Source organism: Varroa jacobsoni, unplaced genomic scaffold (assembly GCF_002532875.2).
Source record: "Varroa jacobsoni isolate VJ856 unplaced genomic scaffold, vjacob_1.0 scaffold_322, whole genome shotgun sequence".
In the NCBI taxonomy this organism is placed as follows: domain Eukaryota; kingdom Metazoa; phylum Arthropoda; class Arachnida; order Mesostigmata; family Varroidae; genus Varroa; species Varroa jacobsoni.
Window position 1 is genome coordinate 41,468 of NW_019213224.1, and position 18,202 is coordinate 59,669.

Sequence of the window (18,202 nt, forward strand, 5' to 3'; positions counted from 1 at the left end):
CTGCAAAGGTCTGAGCAAAGAGGTGAGATTAAGGTGATAATTGGAACATCAAGGAGCAGTCAGACCTCATAAAAGAGGATACTTGTGAAACTTTTTATTTAAGTGTGTTGCTGTAAAGTGCGCATGGATCGTCAAATGTTCTGTAAGTTGTTGTTTAGTTAGACACGTTTCATCTAGATTTATTAACTTTTGCTATCAGATAGCGACAGAATATATGGACGATATTCTATTCGTAAATTGAATAGAGAAATAAGGTTTTATTTTAATCAAAACTTTCGCATAAAGGAGATGTCGTTACTATACACTAATTATTTACTGTGATCTTTTAATGACATTGTAGGTGAAAACATCTCCTCAAATTCCAGCTCCATTTGCACGTTCTGGCCAGTGTACGCTCGTAGGTGGGGCTTTCTTCACCTGTCTGGATAACAACAAGCGCCTCCAGATTGTCTCCCTTGAACATAATTCCCAGGTATCTGTGACATCAACGATGATAGAATAACGATAACGTTTACTATTATGAGCTGAGTTAAATCTAAGTTATAACATACGACGTTGTATTTTCAGTGTGTTATATTCCACCTAAAATACATCGCTTCTAGAACTCAAATTCACTTTCAAAAATTAGTTTAAGTGTCAGAGTTCACTAAAATAGCAATGGCTTGTAGCAATTATTTTACGTAAGTGAGGCGGTATGTACATAACAAAGTGCGTGGTGAATCCTGTTTGCTTATGTAGGAGTTTGTGCCAACTGAATTGAAGTCTCTGGGTATTTCAACAACATCCATTGAATTGAAGCCACTTCCAGAGGGACCATTTGTCGCACTCCAGTCAGGCAGTACGACGTGGCTGCTTGAGATTATTAACCAAGGGCCTAAAGTGCTAAGCAAGTTCGACGGACTGAAAGATATAACCGGTTTTAAGACTAACGGTCAGTTTAGACTAATAATATCGATTTTAATTTTCTTGTGAATATTTGTCAGTATCTTAAAATTTTATCCAAAAACACTTAACTCATCAACTATGTTACCCATCTACAATTCCGCGAGTGTAAAAAGGTATGCATTTAATACGTTCTGAGCTTCCGTGGAGAAAGTTAACAATGGTAGGTTAGTATGCCGTAGGTAGATAGTAATATATAAATACCACAGGTTATCATTGAAGGATACTCTCATATTAACGTTAGTTACTGCGGCTCCTGTGACTTTTGGTATCTGTCATTACTATAGGTCAGGTTTACCACGTGCTGATACGATTAACAGAGACGTTTTGCCTCAGCCTATCGGTCCTTGATCTTCAGCATAACAAAGAAAGCGGCCTAGATGCCGAGCTGTGCGTGCCGGACGTGTTCTCATCCGAAGTCTCATCTCTCTTAGTCACCGGCATAACACGTAGAGACGGAGCGCTAAGTTATCGCGTGCTGGCAACTACTCGAGACGCTGCTGTCATCATGTTCCAGAGAGAAGGACGTGTCATGTGGAGCCGCGAAGAGGCACTCAGTGAGGTAAATTGGTAGTCATCGTGACAAAATATTTATCCAGTACATTTCCATTCTTTAAATATATTATACTCGCAGAAAGCGAGAAAAAATAAAACATTGATAGTAAACCGGAATTGCTTATGATGATCTGTCGAAAATATATTCAGAGAGGTAATTATTATTTCTGGTAAAATAGTGTTGGTTTTATCGAAATACGCGCACCTGTATGATCATAGGTGACGAACGTTCAATTTGTGGACCTGCCTTTATCGGACGTCGAAGCTCAGATCGAAGAAGAGTTTACAGAAAAGTCGTCGGATATCGTGTGTATGCTTTTAAGACGAATTTATTCGCAAGTGCAACAGGTCACTTCGCTATTCGAACACAAAAACCCCCTGAGTAAAAACTTCGGTCTTGTTCGAGACAATTTTGGTTTTCATAAGGTAAGTTTCTTCTTGCTTGGTCGGCAGCTACCAGCATAAAGAGGATCCGCCTCCACTTTGAGACAGTAAGCTACTTGTTGTGCAGAATGTTGTTATAAAATAAACGAGAAGTAGTGTTATACATCTTTGTAATCTAAATGCTTTTAATTAGGTTATAAAATTGACACCAATTATGGAATGTGTCATCGTTTTTTGCTTGCAAAATTACAGGTTCTGTTTATGGCAACTAGCGTAGGGAAATTCTTCCTTATTGACAACCTAAGCGGGGAAATTCTGTGGAGCAAATTCGTCCCCGAAATGCGACCATTCGTCAATGGGCTGTATATTATGGTAAACATCTTTATAGAAGTCCAGTCTCAGAAACATATTTGAATGCCTAACTGGTAGGAATTCTGGCTTCTTTATGCCTTCATCTAATTCCAAATAATAGTCCGGACTTATACGTCTTTTATATTATGTATTTAAGCTTCATTAGATTAACTATAAATGGAACTTAATTATTAATATTGTTTGACGTTCTAGGGGATCATTTGCGCGCTAATAATTACTAAAGCGTACCAACGAGGCTAAAATATTTTTTTTGATAAAGTTCAATTTCTGAATTATTTTTCTTAGGCTACACAACGATCGACAGCTCATTTTCCACATCCACCTGTACTGACAGTCCTTGGCCGGGCTACGTCAGGGGGCTCTCGAGTTTTGTCCATTAACCCCATCACGGGCCAGGTTCTCGATGAGCGAGAACTCCCTTTCACAATCACGCAATCTTCGTTATTGTCTCCAAATGATGACTTCCTTAAGGGAATTCTGCTCTTTGACGAAGTCAACATGTTAGTATGCTAGATACAGCTTTGGACCTGTTAATTAGGCGTCCTTCATATATATCGAAACTAAAACTTAAATGGATGAAAACAGTGAAAACTATGGTACGTTTTTATTCTAAGTTTTCTTACGCCTATACTATCGAAATGTGTTTCTATTCGTGAAACGCTACTTTGGCTGATGCATTTCAGGAAAGTCGAGGTATATCCAACGAACTATGAACACAAGCACTACGTTCTTTCAGCAGCGCGTGATGGTATCCTTAAAGGATTTTTAATAGAAAATGGAAAGCCGAAGGAGTTGTGGATGATGCGACTTGCAGTTGGGTCTCGTATTGAAACAGTCGCCGTTAAGGGCGCCGAGAATGTTCACTCACAGGTACATACATTTGCTATTTATCCGTAGGTGTAATGGTATAAAGACATGCAAGGCACACCTTTTTAGTAGAGTCGTACATTTGTACTGCCTAATGAGTCTATGCTCAGCCGTGAAAGAAATCGTAATTCAGTGAATAACATGACCGGGCCCCATAAACTACAATTTGTATACGACATGTAACAAAACAAATTCACACCGGATCCATTTTATACATACTAGCAAATATATTCTGAATTCTAGGGTAAAGTAAACAGCAGTTTCAGAAATAGCGCCTAACCGGGGCTGCATAATTGTAGGGTCGCGTGCTGGGGGATCGAACCGTCCTCTATAAATACACGAATCCGAATCTAGCCGCAATGATCACTCACAGCCCGCAACAGGCTTGCATATTCGTGTACCTTGTCGACGTCGTCACTGGAGCAATTGTGTACCAGGGTGTTCACCACAAAGCCCGCGGTCCAGTTCACCTTGTTCATAGCGAAAACTGGCTGGTCTACTCATATATCAATGAGAAAATGCGCCGCCAGGAAATCAGCGCTCTAGATCTCTACGTTGGACTTGAGCAGCCCAATGATACATTCAGCAGTTTTGATGCTCCACAGCCGAAGATCGAACATGCAACATTCATTTTACCAGATCACATCGTTCAGTTGAAGGATACCGTGACTGAGAAGGTAAATGGCAGCCTTTTTTTTCATAGAAATATGATTTCCTTTTTGGTGACATAATGAGAAGCGCAAACTAAATCATATGCGTGGGGAAGGCTAGTCAAAGCTACCAAAATCGACAATATGATTTAGATATTTAAGTAAATAGTTTGTTAAAAGTGCTCTATAATGCACAGTAGTTAACCACTCTTCTTCTTGACTTTGAGATCGCCCAAAGGTTAATTGACCCTTTCGTTGAGGGGATGGATGTTTAACGCCTCAGTGTTTCAACGCTACTGTTAAAACCGTTAAGCCTCTATGAAGGTTCCACCGCTACCTAGTTCTTAAGACTAAGTTTCACGCTCTTATTACCGCAAACTTGTTCTCAGACTCTGAGTTTTACTATGAAATACCATTCTGTCATTATTGATATTGTTCTCAAAAAAGCCTCTGTTTACCTACATATCTCATGTTTTTCTTTACTCTTCAGGGCATAACATCAAAGCTGATCTTGGCAGCAAATGCGCAAGGCTCTTTACTTGAGATTCCTAAGAGTATGCTCGATCCCCGGCGGCCCGTCAATCCAACAGCTATGCACCGTGAGGAAGGTCTTATTCCTTATGTTCCCGAGCTGATCGTGCCGCCGCAAGGCATCCTTAACTACAACCAGACTATAGCACGAGTTCGTGGCATCGAAACAGCGCCATCCGGCCTTGAAAGTACCTGCCTCGTCCTAGCCTATGGCTTAGACATGTACTATACGCGAGTGGCGCCAAGTCAGAACTTTGACATCCTTAAAGACAACTTTGATCACTTGCTCATCTGCGCTGTCCTGTCGGGCCTAGTCCTTGCCAGCTATGTAACAAAAGCGTTAGCTGCAAGAAAAGCCCTCAAGGCAGCTTGGAAGTGAGCGACAAGTGGGGAGATTATATGAAAGGGACAGTACGTATATTAAAGTCAATCGAAGTGTTAGCTCCCTGTCGGAGCATTTGATCGTCTGCTCTTGTACGCTTTTACAACTAAAGTGACGATAACAGGAAAAAAGAAAAGCAGACGACTTTTAACAGAGCTATGAGGGACCAGAGAAAACAAAAGACGAGGCAGCCGCGGGAGCTTCTGTACTTTGGTAGACTGTTCCATACATGAAGTAACCCGTTTTTCTGGGGGAGGCTCTTTATTTATGGTAGCAGGTCGATATTTCTCAATTCCTTTAGGGGGTAGTTACTAACACTTAGGCGCATTGTTGTAACAGCAACGAAGCTTATGTAGTTCGTACACGCGGTGCTGATAAACAGCAATCTACGTGTGATACCTCGAAGATCGATAATTAAATGTTAGTGTATGGATGCTATTTTTTTGCTATTTTCTTTTCTAACGACGAGAGAAGAAGAATATATGCATTCAGTGGGTTAGTATGAAATTATGTTCTTACCATATGCAATTCTGGGGGAACCAAGGACGAGTTGTGAGCATCTAAAAAGGTTGGAAGAAGGGCAATTAAATTGAAGAAATTTACGAAGGATTGCGTTTAGCAATATACATATATAAAAGGCAATGTAAACTGCATATACAGTTTGTATCGTTGGTGTAGTAAAATAAGTTTCTCATAGTTTTGTCATTTGCGAATTGCGTGAGTGTATGCATGCATGAGATTTATTAGCACGGTTCTTGAGAAAAGCAGAACGGTAGAAAATGAATAATTTACGAACAAAAAATCAATTATTTAGGACACACCCAAGGGCGCGCAGCCAGAGAGAAATGAGCTGTTGTCCGCCGCTTAAGATTTCCGCAAATCGCAACAAAGCAAACCAAAACCTCAGTGGTGACAGCCAGATAATGACACAAGGGTTTATGAGGGAACTCAACGATGTGGAAATACGAAAAAATGTACATATAGTCATGATAGTGTATACCATTAATAAATATTTTATACTTTACAAATGGAAGCCGTTGGTGTTTTTGGCTTACAGGAAAAAGGTCGAACTTGATTTCACTTTTTTTTAATGCCATCGAATTAAATACGTGTACATTTCATAAAACAGCAATTCTTCACAATTACAGAAGTCAACGGAGTAAACTCGTTTAAGAACCTTGTTTGACGTTTCTAACGCACTAATGAGGTCTTCATATTTGCGTATAACTGATTTATAGCGCATCAACCAGTTTGACTGAAACTACTAGGGAGAGTCACTAAAAAGTAAAGTTGTCTAAACCTTCTTTAAGAAAAATTTCTAGAAATTAAACGTTTTTTAGTTTTATGTCTCGTTTTAATAGTTATGTATCTTGTTTGTATACGTTTTTTTTTGGTTGTATATGTTGTTTTTCAGTTGTACATCTTATTCTGTAGTCGTATATCTAGTTTGTGTCTCACAAAAATTATCCAAAAATTTAGTCTTAATAGACGTAACTATTAGCGTTGGTCTACCTAACTAATCCTGCCGTGAAAGCACATGGAAATAAATTTCTTTCGCTGGTGAAGACGTGCCGTACAGATACCTTACTGACCCAAATATTTCACCCAATTTCTTATTGACTAGTCCACTCAAAAACTCAATGCACAACCACTCTCCAAATCCGCATAATATCTAAAAATAAAAACAGTTGTCCCCCATATAACAAAATGGACCGACATTTATTTTCTCTTTGTCGTCGTCGTCGTCATCGTCACCTTGGAACTTAAGTAGCTGCAGCAGCTGAACTGAAGCCGCCACCGCCATCGACGACTTCGTAGTTGTTTAATCGAAGAGACCGAAGCCCATGTCTTCATCTTCATCTTCTTCCTCTTCTTTCTCTTCCTTTTTGGCATCAGCGGGCGCGTCGCCAGCGGCAGGTGGCGCAGCAGTTGCTGTTACACCTGCAGGAGCTGCGCCAACGCCTGAACCCACGTTCGTGATAAGGGCCTTCAGGTCGCAACCCTCAAGGGCTTTCGCAAAGAGAGCTGAAACACAAACAAGTGACCATACCAGAAGCGGTTAGGAAAAACGATTTAGTTGAGTTGCACCATAAGGTGTATTTCGGATCCCTGCGTAGTAAAAAAAAAAGCAAACAACCGCAATAAAAATAACTGCTTGTAGACGCAATTATAGTATTGTTTGCAGTCGTAAAGCTTCTGAAGCGTTTCCACAAGTAGAAAGATGAAACGTACAAGTATCTGCGGGTTATATTGATACTGAAGTCGATTTCATTAGTACTGCCTAGTAGTAGCTGCAGCTTGTACATAGATGAAGCCAATAAGTAAAACTCTATTGAATTTTATTGAATCATTTAATTTTATTCTCTTGACCTTCAAAGCATTAAAACTACTACCATTATAAACGGTAAGTCAACGGACCTTAAGACAAATTAATTATATGCCCAGATTTTAAATATTTAGCGATTTAGATAGCAAAAAATAGAGCCAAATTATTACAACGATAAAACAAATTTTCCTCTAGAAGAAAAGCACTGTCACAATGATTCCTCTTCTGGCAAAACTAAGGGAGAGCATTGTCATTAGAAACCCGATTAACCTGTAGAACAGCGATGCGGCAACACCAGTCTTATTTACTTAGTCAAGAACTATTACGAGAATAACACACTGGCCATATCTAAACGCAGGAGCGTTTGAAAAGTCCTTGCCAGCATGACTTTAGCATTGTCACTTCGTCACAAGCATCCGTTTTATGCGTATAAATTAAAGCACGTAATCACTTGCAGCATTCAGTAGAACAGGCAAACTGGCAACAGTACACAATATTGACAGCAATCGCGGTGATGGTGTTGAATTCAGGCCACGTGTTCAAAATGCAATTGCGATAAAACAATTCAATTTTTGTTCTATTTCACGGAACATATCTTAAGATATTACTGCACTGAACTAAGTTCACACTGGCTTCACATTATAGGACATAGGTAAACATATTTTCACAAACCGCAAAGGCTGGATGCACATGGAACTTACTCGGCCAGTAGGGTTCGACCGAGACGTTCGCGGCTTTCAGGATCGAGTTGATTTTCTCAGCGGTGATACCGACCTCATCATCCTGCAGGATTAAAGCGGCGTATACGCAAGCCAGCTCGTCATTGGAGGCCATTTTTTTTATTGGGGTTTTAGTGCACGCTGCGGAATGCTTTAACCGTCTAGGAGCAATGCACCTTCAACGACACACGATGGAAAAAGGACCTCGAAACCGGAAATCAAACGACAGCAACTGGTTGACGGTGTCAGGCGCCGTTCGTGGCGCTGCCACTTTCTCGTTAATTGCGGCAACTGTAGCGCGAAAATTCAAATTTGTAAATTTTAATACAAAGATAAGCTTTCAAACTATTTACTGATGTGTTGTAGAGAACTATGTCTGGTTATTTAAAACAAAATGCACCAAACTAATTTCACATTTTAAGTAGGGATATTTTATGACGGTGATACGTTCCGACATTTTTTTTTGATGTTCTTGCTTTTTTTTAGCATTCGAGACCGTTTTTTAGGATACTATTTCTCGGAAAATGAAAAGATTTGAGCGGTTAACGAATATAGGTTCTCTTTTGTAATTATAGTGGCTGAGGCAGCTCATCACATAAATTCGGTACTCGATCAGGGGTCTACAACTAGAGGAATGGAAAAATACCTTTACGAAAATTTTAAACTTATTAGAGTCTCGAAAAAAACCACTATGAATGTATTATTTACGTTCGCAGTGGGTGCTCGTTATTTGAGCAGTATAAAACTATGGGGAAATTGAACCATACCAAAGTACATGGATATTAGCATCCACGTTACCTGTTCACCTTGATGAAATCATAAAGGTAAAAAAATAAGAAAACTGGATGCCGAGGAATTTGATCCCGGGACGTAAATGGAAATATAGGGATGCTTGATTCTCTTTGCTATCACATTACTGCAGTAAGTGGACGCAAGTGAACCGACACGACATTATCACCCTAAAGCAAATATACAGCTGCAAGAACGCATGATATCGGTTTGGTGGTCTAATATACAGGTGTGCTTCCCACAACAGCTTCCTGAGTTTTTGCGTCTCGTTTCCATCTAAAAAGTAGTGTCAACCTTCGGAAAAGATGGTCAGAAAACTCTCCATAAGGAAGCCAATGTAGAAAGGGATAAAAAGAGGGGAACCTCTGTTGTAAGACAACGCTTTACCTTACACCACAAGTATGGCGCTAGCAAACATACAGGGGTTAAAAGCTTTCTGTTATCCACCATACACACCAGGCATTAGTTTTAGAGACTCTTAATTCTTCTAAATTACTATAATGTGGTAACAGGAAACGCACACTACCATGTATACGCAATACCAAAGTGTATTCAAAATACATACTTGATGAGCATCTAGTGAAATTGACCCGAAGATTGAATAGTAATCCAAGACTACCGGAGTCGAGAAGCCCACTAGAAAATAGTCACAATATTGGTTCAAGTCTAAAAGAGTAAAATCCATTGTACACATTTGTTGATTCAATTCCACTAAAATCCAGATGGGTACGTTATATTACGTCACTACGAGTATATGGAGTTTAAAATATGCGCGTTTTCGAAGTTGATATTCTGTTTGCATGACGTTCATGTTAACAACTAAAACAGAATTGCTAGAAAGTTCAAGCAGAAACCGTTGTGTTTACGTTGTTGCATATGGCCATTCAGTCTTCACTAGTGGCGAAGATTCTAGTGAAGGATCCTCGCCTTGCCATTTTTCCATCGTTATTTAGGTCTTTCGTTTTTTTTTACATTTTACAATAGATATTATGTCTTACGTCATCTTCATATTGAAGAACTTGTGAATTTCTAAGAAAGGAAAAATTAGTTGATTTCACGAATTAAACAGTTTTTTTTTTATAAACGCACATTGCGTAACCCGTATCGATGGCAGGGTTCGGACCGATATCAGGGCATTAAGACTATGCGGTGGATTTAATTTAATCAGCAAATTTCATACAACGATTTTCACAGCCGCACGTTAATCAATAAATGCCAGAAAGCTTCGTACTGAGTGTCGAAATATTGAATGGTAAGCTTTTCAAAATTGCTGCTTTAGATACGGGCTCTAATGTAATGGTAGCACGAACTTTACATAAAAGACGATGCGTTAATGTCTTCGAAGATTCACTGGTCAAACCCTTCAAGTTGCTCTCACTTGGAATTCTGATTCACGAAAAACTCTAGCCAAAGTCAGTTCCTAACCTAATATATATACACAGCCTAGAAACAAATAACCTTAAGAAAGACAACTATTTTCTGTAAACAGTAGCAAACACTTTTTATTCGTAGTTCATTAGTGGTTAGATTAAAGCAATATTGCTCCACGATGCGTTGAGGTGCAATCTTCCATTGCCATTAAATAGATTACTTACCACCTAAAAAACCTTCTTTTCAAACGTCTTCTTAATACTTACCAAAACAATCCAATAGGCAATCACGATCTTTGCCGGAGACAAATCCGGTTTACTTCAGCTTCAGTTACCAGCTCCTACAAAAATCCCACCCTCGATTACCCATTAACACGTTTAAGCCCAGGCTATTTATTAAAACGATATTAAACCTTACTACTATAAAACGAAAAAGATGCCCACCCAGAGTTTAAGATCATAAAAGCAATGGTATGATCACGATAGCAGTTTACTATAATCTGTTGGTGCCACTTCGAGTGGCCTCGAACAAGTATAATGGGGGGCCCTATTTAATTATAAGGCAGGCGAAGGCTGCTAATGAAACGAATCGGCAACTAACGAAGGCCAAATGAACACTTCGCTGTCCTACATATACTAAAGACACTTTCATCCCGGGGCTTCCCAGGCGATCATAACAAAGAAATCAACTGATTCGCAACAACAAGGCAGGACGGCGGAAAACAATGTGGCGGGTGTCGGTGCCCTCTATTCTACTACGAAAAGAATAAGTCTGTAGTAATGCGGCGGCTGTAGAACACGAATCGTGTACGAGGCGGGTGATTCGGGACGGTAACGTTTTTTTCGTAACGCTAGCGCCAAACAAAGACACTTTACATACTAGTATTTATACGAAAAAAGTGGAGACTGATTGGTGACGAATGCTGCCAAACAGGTGGTGTAGTAATTTAGTAGTAGAAAAGTCTGAGACGGTGTAGCGACGCGGATTTTAATATTTAATAGAGTCGCATAACTCACATCGATAGGTTAACAGTCGAGATCGAGGTAATGTTCCCCGAGGGCAGCCTCGTTAGGTGGTTAACTACGGCACGTTGCGGCATTTCAGTAGACAGTACGGTGGCGGACGGTACTTAGGTAGTCGCGAAGGGGGTGTCGTATGAGATTTAGGCGAAAGTGGCGCGGGGCAAATAGGCTGGCAAATTAATAATCGAATCGTTATGGCACTAATTAAATGCAACGAAGTCTCAAGAGAGTGGCAGCCAATTGTAACAGCACAATCTGCAGTTTGCCTCGAGGCGCTGTAGTGTCAGCAGTCGTTGTGGTCGTGCTCAAGGCTAAAATAAATTGAACTAAAAACTAAACAGACGCATCACGTAAATAGAGCGATTAATAGAGACAAACTGCAGCGGCGGATCCACTATGCGTAAGAGTCTTAGGACATTTAATATGAAGACAACATCGAGAAGGGTTTTGATCAATCCTTTTCGGCGGCGCCAAGTTAAGGGAGATGGTAGGAAGAATTTCTAGTGCTATCAAATTCATATTCGGTGCACACCGAGTCGGGCAGAATTTACGAAGGAGGCAAAGCTTAGTACGACCTTGCCTTCATGTCCAATCTTCTTACGTACCTGAAGTTCATCAGACGCTCCAGCATAAATTATTTATGAAAAGGCGGATTCTCTACAGGATGAAGAACGATCGACTTAAGAATACGTTTGGCAGGGAAATTTCATATTTGCTGAAATCGGTCAATCGTCATTAGAAGATACAAGCTTAACTGAAGATATATATGGGCTGTCGATAAATTACGGGGGTGAATTCTAAGGTCGGACGATACGACCGGATTCGGTTAAGAAGATTCGGTCGGAAGTGGCTGAGAAGCTTAATCCCTCGGCAGTAAATAACGGAGAGTTTTTAAGAAGTCATTGGCTAAAGCACTTTGGAGTTTTTTTGCTTTTTTGTTTCTGTCTATGTTTCAGCTACACTTTCAGTTGGTCGACAGATTCTATATGCAGTTTCTATTTGACAGCGAGAGAGGCGATCGGGCGAGCAGAACGAAATGGAATTGACGGGCTTGCGCATGCACAATGGCGATCTCGTCGAAGCCGGCTGACCACTAACTGGGCAGTGTCACCCCGGCCAAGATCGAGAAAAGGTTTTTGCCTGTTGAAGAAGAGTAGTTTGTGGTTTTTGGTTGTGGTGGTGAGGTGCAACCAAATTAGCGACCGAAAGGAAAATGGGAGAAGACGTTGTCGAGAACACACGCACCCACAAACAGGAGCAGCAACCAACGGACTTAGACTTTCTAGCAAGAAGACGCAGAGTTGAGGATGAGTCGCGTTTGACGATCCACGCGTATACTTTTAATGGCTCAATAATTTGTTTTGTAGTAGTAGTAGTAGTAGTAGTAGTAGTAGTTGTTGTTGTTGTTGTTGTGGCTGTTATTGCAGCGCATTACTCTCTGCAATTCGCGGCTGACACCTGCTACCCCATGAACAGCTACTGGCCACAGAGCAGAGATCCAGGCCGCCGCTAACGGTGGTAAGTACATCTCTATTTTGGTGTTGTTGTTGTTGTTGTTGTTGTTGTTATTCGATATCATCGCTTGCTTCATCATAATGAATTTACAAATAATTTATATAATAATGAATCATCGACCATCACCAGCTTATTCATCATCATCATCATCATCATCATAATTACCATCATATAGCAGTGGCTGTTGCTTTTCGACTGACTACTCATTAGTTTCGTGTTAAATGGTATAGATGGCATAGACTGTGGCTTAGAAAGGGAAAGAGAAAGAGCAAAATAATGGAACCAAACGGGTCGCTGTCCCGTCCATACAACAAGAAGAATGAGGACAAACATACAATGATGGAAAAACGAGTTGAACCAAGGACGAAGTAGTGCACTAATCAACTGTCGTCGAAGCTCACTGGGACGCCTACTCAGTACACCAAATTACTAGCAGATTTCAAAGTTTGACTTACGGGCCAATTCCCAGTGGGCAGGAGAGCCCAAGTTTACATCGGGTCAAAACTTAAGGTTGCAAAAAAAGACACTAAGTTGTTGTCCATGATAGCACCCGCGACTTAGCTATTTGCACTTACTCCCCCAGCGGAATGTTTGTTGACGATGACAATCTTTCATGACGATGAGCGAATACAAGCGAATAGGTAGTTATCTTTTATATGAATCGTAGTAGTTGCGTAGTAGTGAGAGTACAGTGTAGGATTCAAGTATCACCTCTCGGTAAGATCAACGGTATATCGGGGGAACAAATGGATTGTTATCGAAAGCCGAATATCGCTGGGAAAATGCGATGGGGGCTGGTAAGGGGCGAAAAAAGGATAGGTACAAAAGCTGTCGTTAAACTGAGCGACAACCTCATTATTAGTGAGCTGTGAAAAGAGTTGCGTTCGAGGAAAAGCCAATTTAATTGACCGTCGCGCATGTGCCCAAAGCCCACGCGAGAGGTGTGTCGTCGCTCAATTTCGATTTAACTTGTCTTTGGCGACTCGAGAGTTGCTGCTGTTGCTATGCTAACTGTTGGCGATACATTTTGCAACGACAACAACAACGCAACGCAATGAAAAGAAAAAGAAGGAGAACAACGAACGAAGAAACAGTTAATCGCTTCTCTGTCAGTAGTCGACTCGTAATGGCGAAACATGGTTGGAGCGCATATATGTATGGGTAGCAATAAGTAGTGGCAGCTGTAATGGTCACACAGTTGTGAGAACATTGAATTTCGAATCTACAAGATCAGTAGTTGTAGCTGGTGTGATAGTTGTACGTGGTTATAATGGTTCGTAGTTAGAGGAGATAGCAGCTGGCTGGGGTGATGATCGTCGTAGTAGCGATACGATGATAGTGATGATTCTGCTGCTGTCTGGGTGTCTATTTCAGTGGAGTAGAGTTGTACGTTGCCTGTAGGTTCGTTCGTTGGTTGTTTGCTCGCTGTAGTGGTGAAAGGTGTGATGATCATGGTAGATAGACGGGTCGCGATCGAATCAGGCAGTTGTACGGACGCGTTCACAGTCGCCCCCGGAACGGGCTCGATCGCAGAGCCGGCCGAGATCGGAAGAACAGCAAGAAGATAAAGAAGAAAAGCAACGTCGCCACGATTGAAGCGAAGAAGTTATACGCGAACGAGCGGCCGCAGCAGTAGTAGTCACCGCCGGCGCTGTTGAAGTCGAAGGTCGTCGCAGTTCACAGTCGATAGATAGCAGATACCAAGATGACAATTCCGCGCACCGAAGTATCCGCTCTCTTATGCGAAGCGATGCTGGTGTCGATCGATCGGTCGGACGCGGTAGTAGAGTAGCTGGCGGACTGGCTGACGATGCTGACGACGACGAAGTTAGCCGCCTCGACTTGTTGTAGTAGCTGACTTTCTGTGACGCGCCCGTTTCCTCTCCATTGATTAATAGTGGCTGCGGAATGAAAAGCGGTTCAAATGTTGCCGGGAGACAGAGGAGGAGCGCAGAAACAAAGAGTCCAGGGACTCTGAACAAAAACTTGACCCTCATGAATTACTGATTGTTGCAAAAAAGCCCACTGCTATGGTACAACACAGCGTCACTTGTTTCGACTCTACCCGTAGTACCCGCTAGCTTAAACTGTTTCGTTCCTATGCGAATTAATTGGCTGACCCGTGTTCGGCTGGTTATTTTGCTACGGAGAAACAACAACAACAGTGAGAACCAAGTTGGCTGCGTCATGGAGGATCACTTTCCGTGCCTATGCACCACGCTTGGCTTGGACTGGCTTGAAGCCAACCGAATCGTAAACAAATATACGTGGAAAGATTCACATAATGAGCAAAGCTACGGCTTACTACAGAGGCTCAGGCTCACCATAGGTTCGCCCTAAAATCGTTATCTCCCTCACACAGAACACTCTGATATGTTTTGATGATGTTCGCCTTCTTGCTAAAGCAACAGAGATCTATCTGCGGAAGAAGTAACGATTGGCTCTGATTTTTCTGCAGTTTGCGTCAAGTTATTCTCTCTCCAAGTATTTTTTCTCATGCTTTTCTTGTCGCTAATCATCAACTATTGTGCTCTTTCTTTCTTGTTTTTCCTGTTTTATCCTGAACATTTCGAACGCTAGTTTTGCTTCGTGCTTCACCGTCTCATCCAAGAGCATTTGACCCCTTAGCAGCAACAGTGTGGTGCACAGTGAATGTGGTTATCATTTGTAGTTAATGGAATCATCATCATCATCATGACTGTGTGAAGTTGTAATCGGCATTGAATTCGTTCTCGCTCCCCCTTCGACATTCCTCGTTTTTTGTTTTTTGCCCCAATTTTTCCTCATTTTTTTGTTTTTTCTCTCCTGTCTTTCCATTTTCCCCCGGGGTATCGTTATTGTCGTTCGCGTGGTTGCTGATTACCTCTGGCCCACTGGCGACCTCGACCTGTAGCGACGGTCGTTGTCACGACGTCCGCCATCACGCCGTCCACCGAAGTCTCGTCCGCCACCGCCCCCACTGCCATAACCGCCGCGCCGTGAGCGGTCCCCGAACGAATCACGCCCGCCCCGATAACCCCCGGCACCTCGAGAGCCACCAAAGCCTCCACGAGACGAGGGTCCCGAGCCACGGAAGCCGCCGCCTCTACCGCCGCCACCACGGCCACCGAAACGGCCTCCTTGGCGACGACCTCTCGATGGCTCGACACGAAGGGTGCATCCGTTTACGCTGGCGCCATTCATCTCACTGCAAGCCTCGCTTGCGTCACGTTCATCGTCGAATTCTATGAAGGCAAAGCCTGGCGGGTTCTGGGCAACCCACACGTGGTTGAGGTTGCCATACTTGGAAAACTCGCGCTCGAGGTCTTCTTTGAGGACGCCCTCAGAAAGACCGCCGACGAAGATGCGGTTTGACTGATGGTCACGCGATGATCGATGCTCGTACGATGACTAACGGAAGGGGGGAGAAACGAGCCACGCATAAGCAGTAAATAGATTATATCAGTCAGTCAGTGTATGCGAATGTTTGCATTGCAGATTTCGTCAATTCGGATCAGGATACGAATATAAGAACGTTCGAAGATGGTTAGCATATCGATGGCGACCGTAACATCGGATCGTAGACGATAGAACCGCAAAGATCAGAAATCAGTAGATCGATCACGTAGTGGGTGAACCGGAAAGAAAGAAGAGATGAAAATCCGTTACGTTAATTTAACGTCTACTTACTGAAATAAATGTTTATTAGACAGCGTTTTTGATTGGGGTCATGACAGCAAGAAGTTTGATAACGAATACAGTAACTACTATTGACAAAGTCTACAAAACATAATCGAAATCATCATGATAATAAAGTTAATAGTAATAATAATATCAGTTACACATTACAATGCAATTAATATCAATAAGTACACTGGATCGAATCTATGCTATTAAACAGTTAAGATATATTTAATGATATAATAAGTAATTCGGATGATAACACATTGACATTTTATACATATGTGAGATAGAACTACTCTCATCAATAGAATCGCTTAAAATATATGTTAACTTATGGAGCCTAATTCATTCGTTCCTCTAAAAAATATCTTCTAAAGCGAATAACCGTCAGCCTATATATACTAATATAAGCAGATTTCAACACCCGTACGTAAATCATCAAGAAAATGTCTTACTAATCGTAGCAAGTTGAAGAAAAACTGCGTAATCAGATTAGTGATATTTTTCTAGTAGGTCATTTTTACATACCCAGAGTTTCTAGTTAACTTTTTATAATAAATTCTACTCCATATTTTATATAGAATATTTACATTAAACTGCTTGTTACATTTTTTTTTTTATAAACAATACTCATGATATAAAAGCAATGACAACCCTGCTTATCGACAAAGTGCTAATTTTGTTTGTGGCTAGCGTCTGGCAGCTTTGACTACCCAGCCAAACCTTAGCACCGAATCGACGCCTTTAGGACCTCTGTGTCGCCCGGCGCAAACAAACTGGCTTAAGGCAAACCTTTTTCTGTGTTTGTTTGCATGGTGTAGCAGCGTAGTAGGCTTTAAATATCCTGTATAGTGTCACATACAAGCGGCAGTGACATTGTGAGCGGGCGATACAGAGAAAACAATTTCAGGTTCATGTTGCCCGCCATTGCCTTGATGAGGCAACCGACCAGACCTACTTTTGTGATTACTAAACCTTATATTTCACAGCGTATATACATTCACATTGAATTACCACGAGTTCAAATAAGGCTAATATTCCGGAAACGCACTTGCTGTTGATATTTTGTTATATAAATGTGGGGGTCTCATTGTTACAAACGGCAGGCATATCGTAGTAGCCGCCTTCTCCACTCAAACAACTGCACAATGAACCGGTTTTACGTGGCTATGGGAAAACCTATTCTGAAGACGGTAGCGTCTACACTGACGGGGAACAGTGTCGGGGGTTTAAGGAAACGTCGAGTCGATAACATCTCCCATTAGAATAATAGAGTTATATTACATAATGGGGCCGTATTGTCACCAATGCAAAGAACCAGCCACCGAAGGTACCCCTTTTAGCGTCTGTTAGCGTGCGTGTCTACTTGATTGAATATGCAGGTGAATTACGATAGCGTTAGCAACAGTGCTTCAAAAATATCCGAAAAAAGCTTTAATCATATTATCATATTTGTTGCTTCCTCAGATCTCATGATCAGACGTGTTCACATGAAATAACGCTCTTCGTACATTACTAGTCATAGCGGACCGGGAGATACCACAAACCAATGCTGTGTTACATGAACGGTTGGCGGTCCGTTTTTTAACTAAAGCAAGAGAGTTTATTTACGGAGAGTGGACATGTCGCAGGCTAATTTTTACGGTTAATATATTTATCCTCTATTTGGACCGCTGGCCTAAGTCGGATGAAAGGGTCTGCACACATGGATGTAGGCTAACCGACACAGCACGGGCTCATAACAATTAAAGCAACGAGCCAATCATCTGATCATAAACACTTTCCCTTGCGTTTTTAACCTATTTAAAGGTGCTCCAGTTGTCTCAGCTTTAATCAAGCATTAATAGGCACTGCAATGTATGGTTTATACTTAAAAATTCGGGAAAAACTCACCATTTTCCACACAAGCCGGGAGACTCCGACGGAGGCTGAAAATAGGATGCCGTTGTAAGCGGAACGAAAGAGCTGGGTGGCGGCTTGGATTCCCGGACGGCGGGTTATGTGAGACAGCGATTCGATGTTAAAGCGTCGAAGACCCTCGGCAGAGCGGTTTTACCCTGACAAGAGCACAGGTTACTGGCTGAAACTTGTTGAACTTAACGACAAATAGTAAA

General features: G+C 41.6%; 3 protein-coding genes across 3 annotated transcripts in view; 1 reads left to right on the forward strand and 2 right to left on the reverse strand.

Moving 5' to 3' along the window:
• EMC1 (ER membrane protein complex subunit 1) overlaps window positions 1-5,716 on the forward strand; it is an 8,658-nt gene extending 2,942 nt beyond the window's left edge. The window contains exons 4-12 of the mRNA XM_022831309.2: window positions 341-472; window positions 739-931; window positions 1,230-1,504; window positions 1,717-1,923; window positions 2,134-2,253; window positions 2,539-2,753; window positions 2,937-3,123; window positions 3,420-3,797; window positions 4,261-5,716. Coding sequence (XP_022687044.1) covers window positions 341-472; window positions 739-931; window positions 1,230-1,504; window positions 1,717-1,923; window positions 2,134-2,253; window positions 2,539-2,753; window positions 2,937-3,123; window positions 3,420-3,797; window positions 4,261-4,680 — 2,127 coding nt within the window. The 3' untranslated portion in view covers window positions 4,681-5,716. The remainder of the gene's footprint in view (window positions 1-340; window positions 473-738; window positions 932-1,229; window positions 1,505-1,716; window positions 1,924-2,133; window positions 2,254-2,538; window positions 2,754-2,936; window positions 3,124-3,419; window positions 3,798-4,260) is intronic.
• A 661-nt stretch (window positions 5,717-6,377) lies between these two features.
• On the reverse strand, window positions 6,378-7,951 carry RpLP1 (Ribosomal protein LP1). Its single transcript, XM_022831310.2, has 2 exons — window positions 7,711-7,951; window positions 6,378-6,708 (listed from the first exon to the last, which is right to left on the reverse strand). The coding sequence occupies exons 1-2, from the start codon at window positions 7,841-7,843 to the stop codon at window positions 6,506-6,508; spliced, it is 336 nt and encodes a 111-aa protein (XP_022687045.1). The 5' UTR covers window positions 7,844-7,951; the 3' UTR covers window positions 6,378-6,505.
• Window positions 7,952-12,211: 4,260 nt separating this feature from the next.
• LOC111259341 (uncharacterized) lies at window positions 12,212-18,122 on the reverse strand. Its single transcript, XM_022831287.2, has 3 exons — window positions 17,982-18,122; window positions 15,289-15,815; window positions 12,212-14,326 (listed from the first exon to the last, which is right to left on the reverse strand). The coding sequence occupies exons 1-3, from the start codon at window positions 17,982-17,984 to the stop codon at window positions 14,317-14,319; spliced, it is 540 nt and encodes a 179-aa protein (XP_022687022.1). The 5' UTR covers window positions 17,985-18,122; the 3' UTR covers window positions 12,212-14,316.
• Window positions 18,123-18,202: the final 80 nt, after the last annotated feature.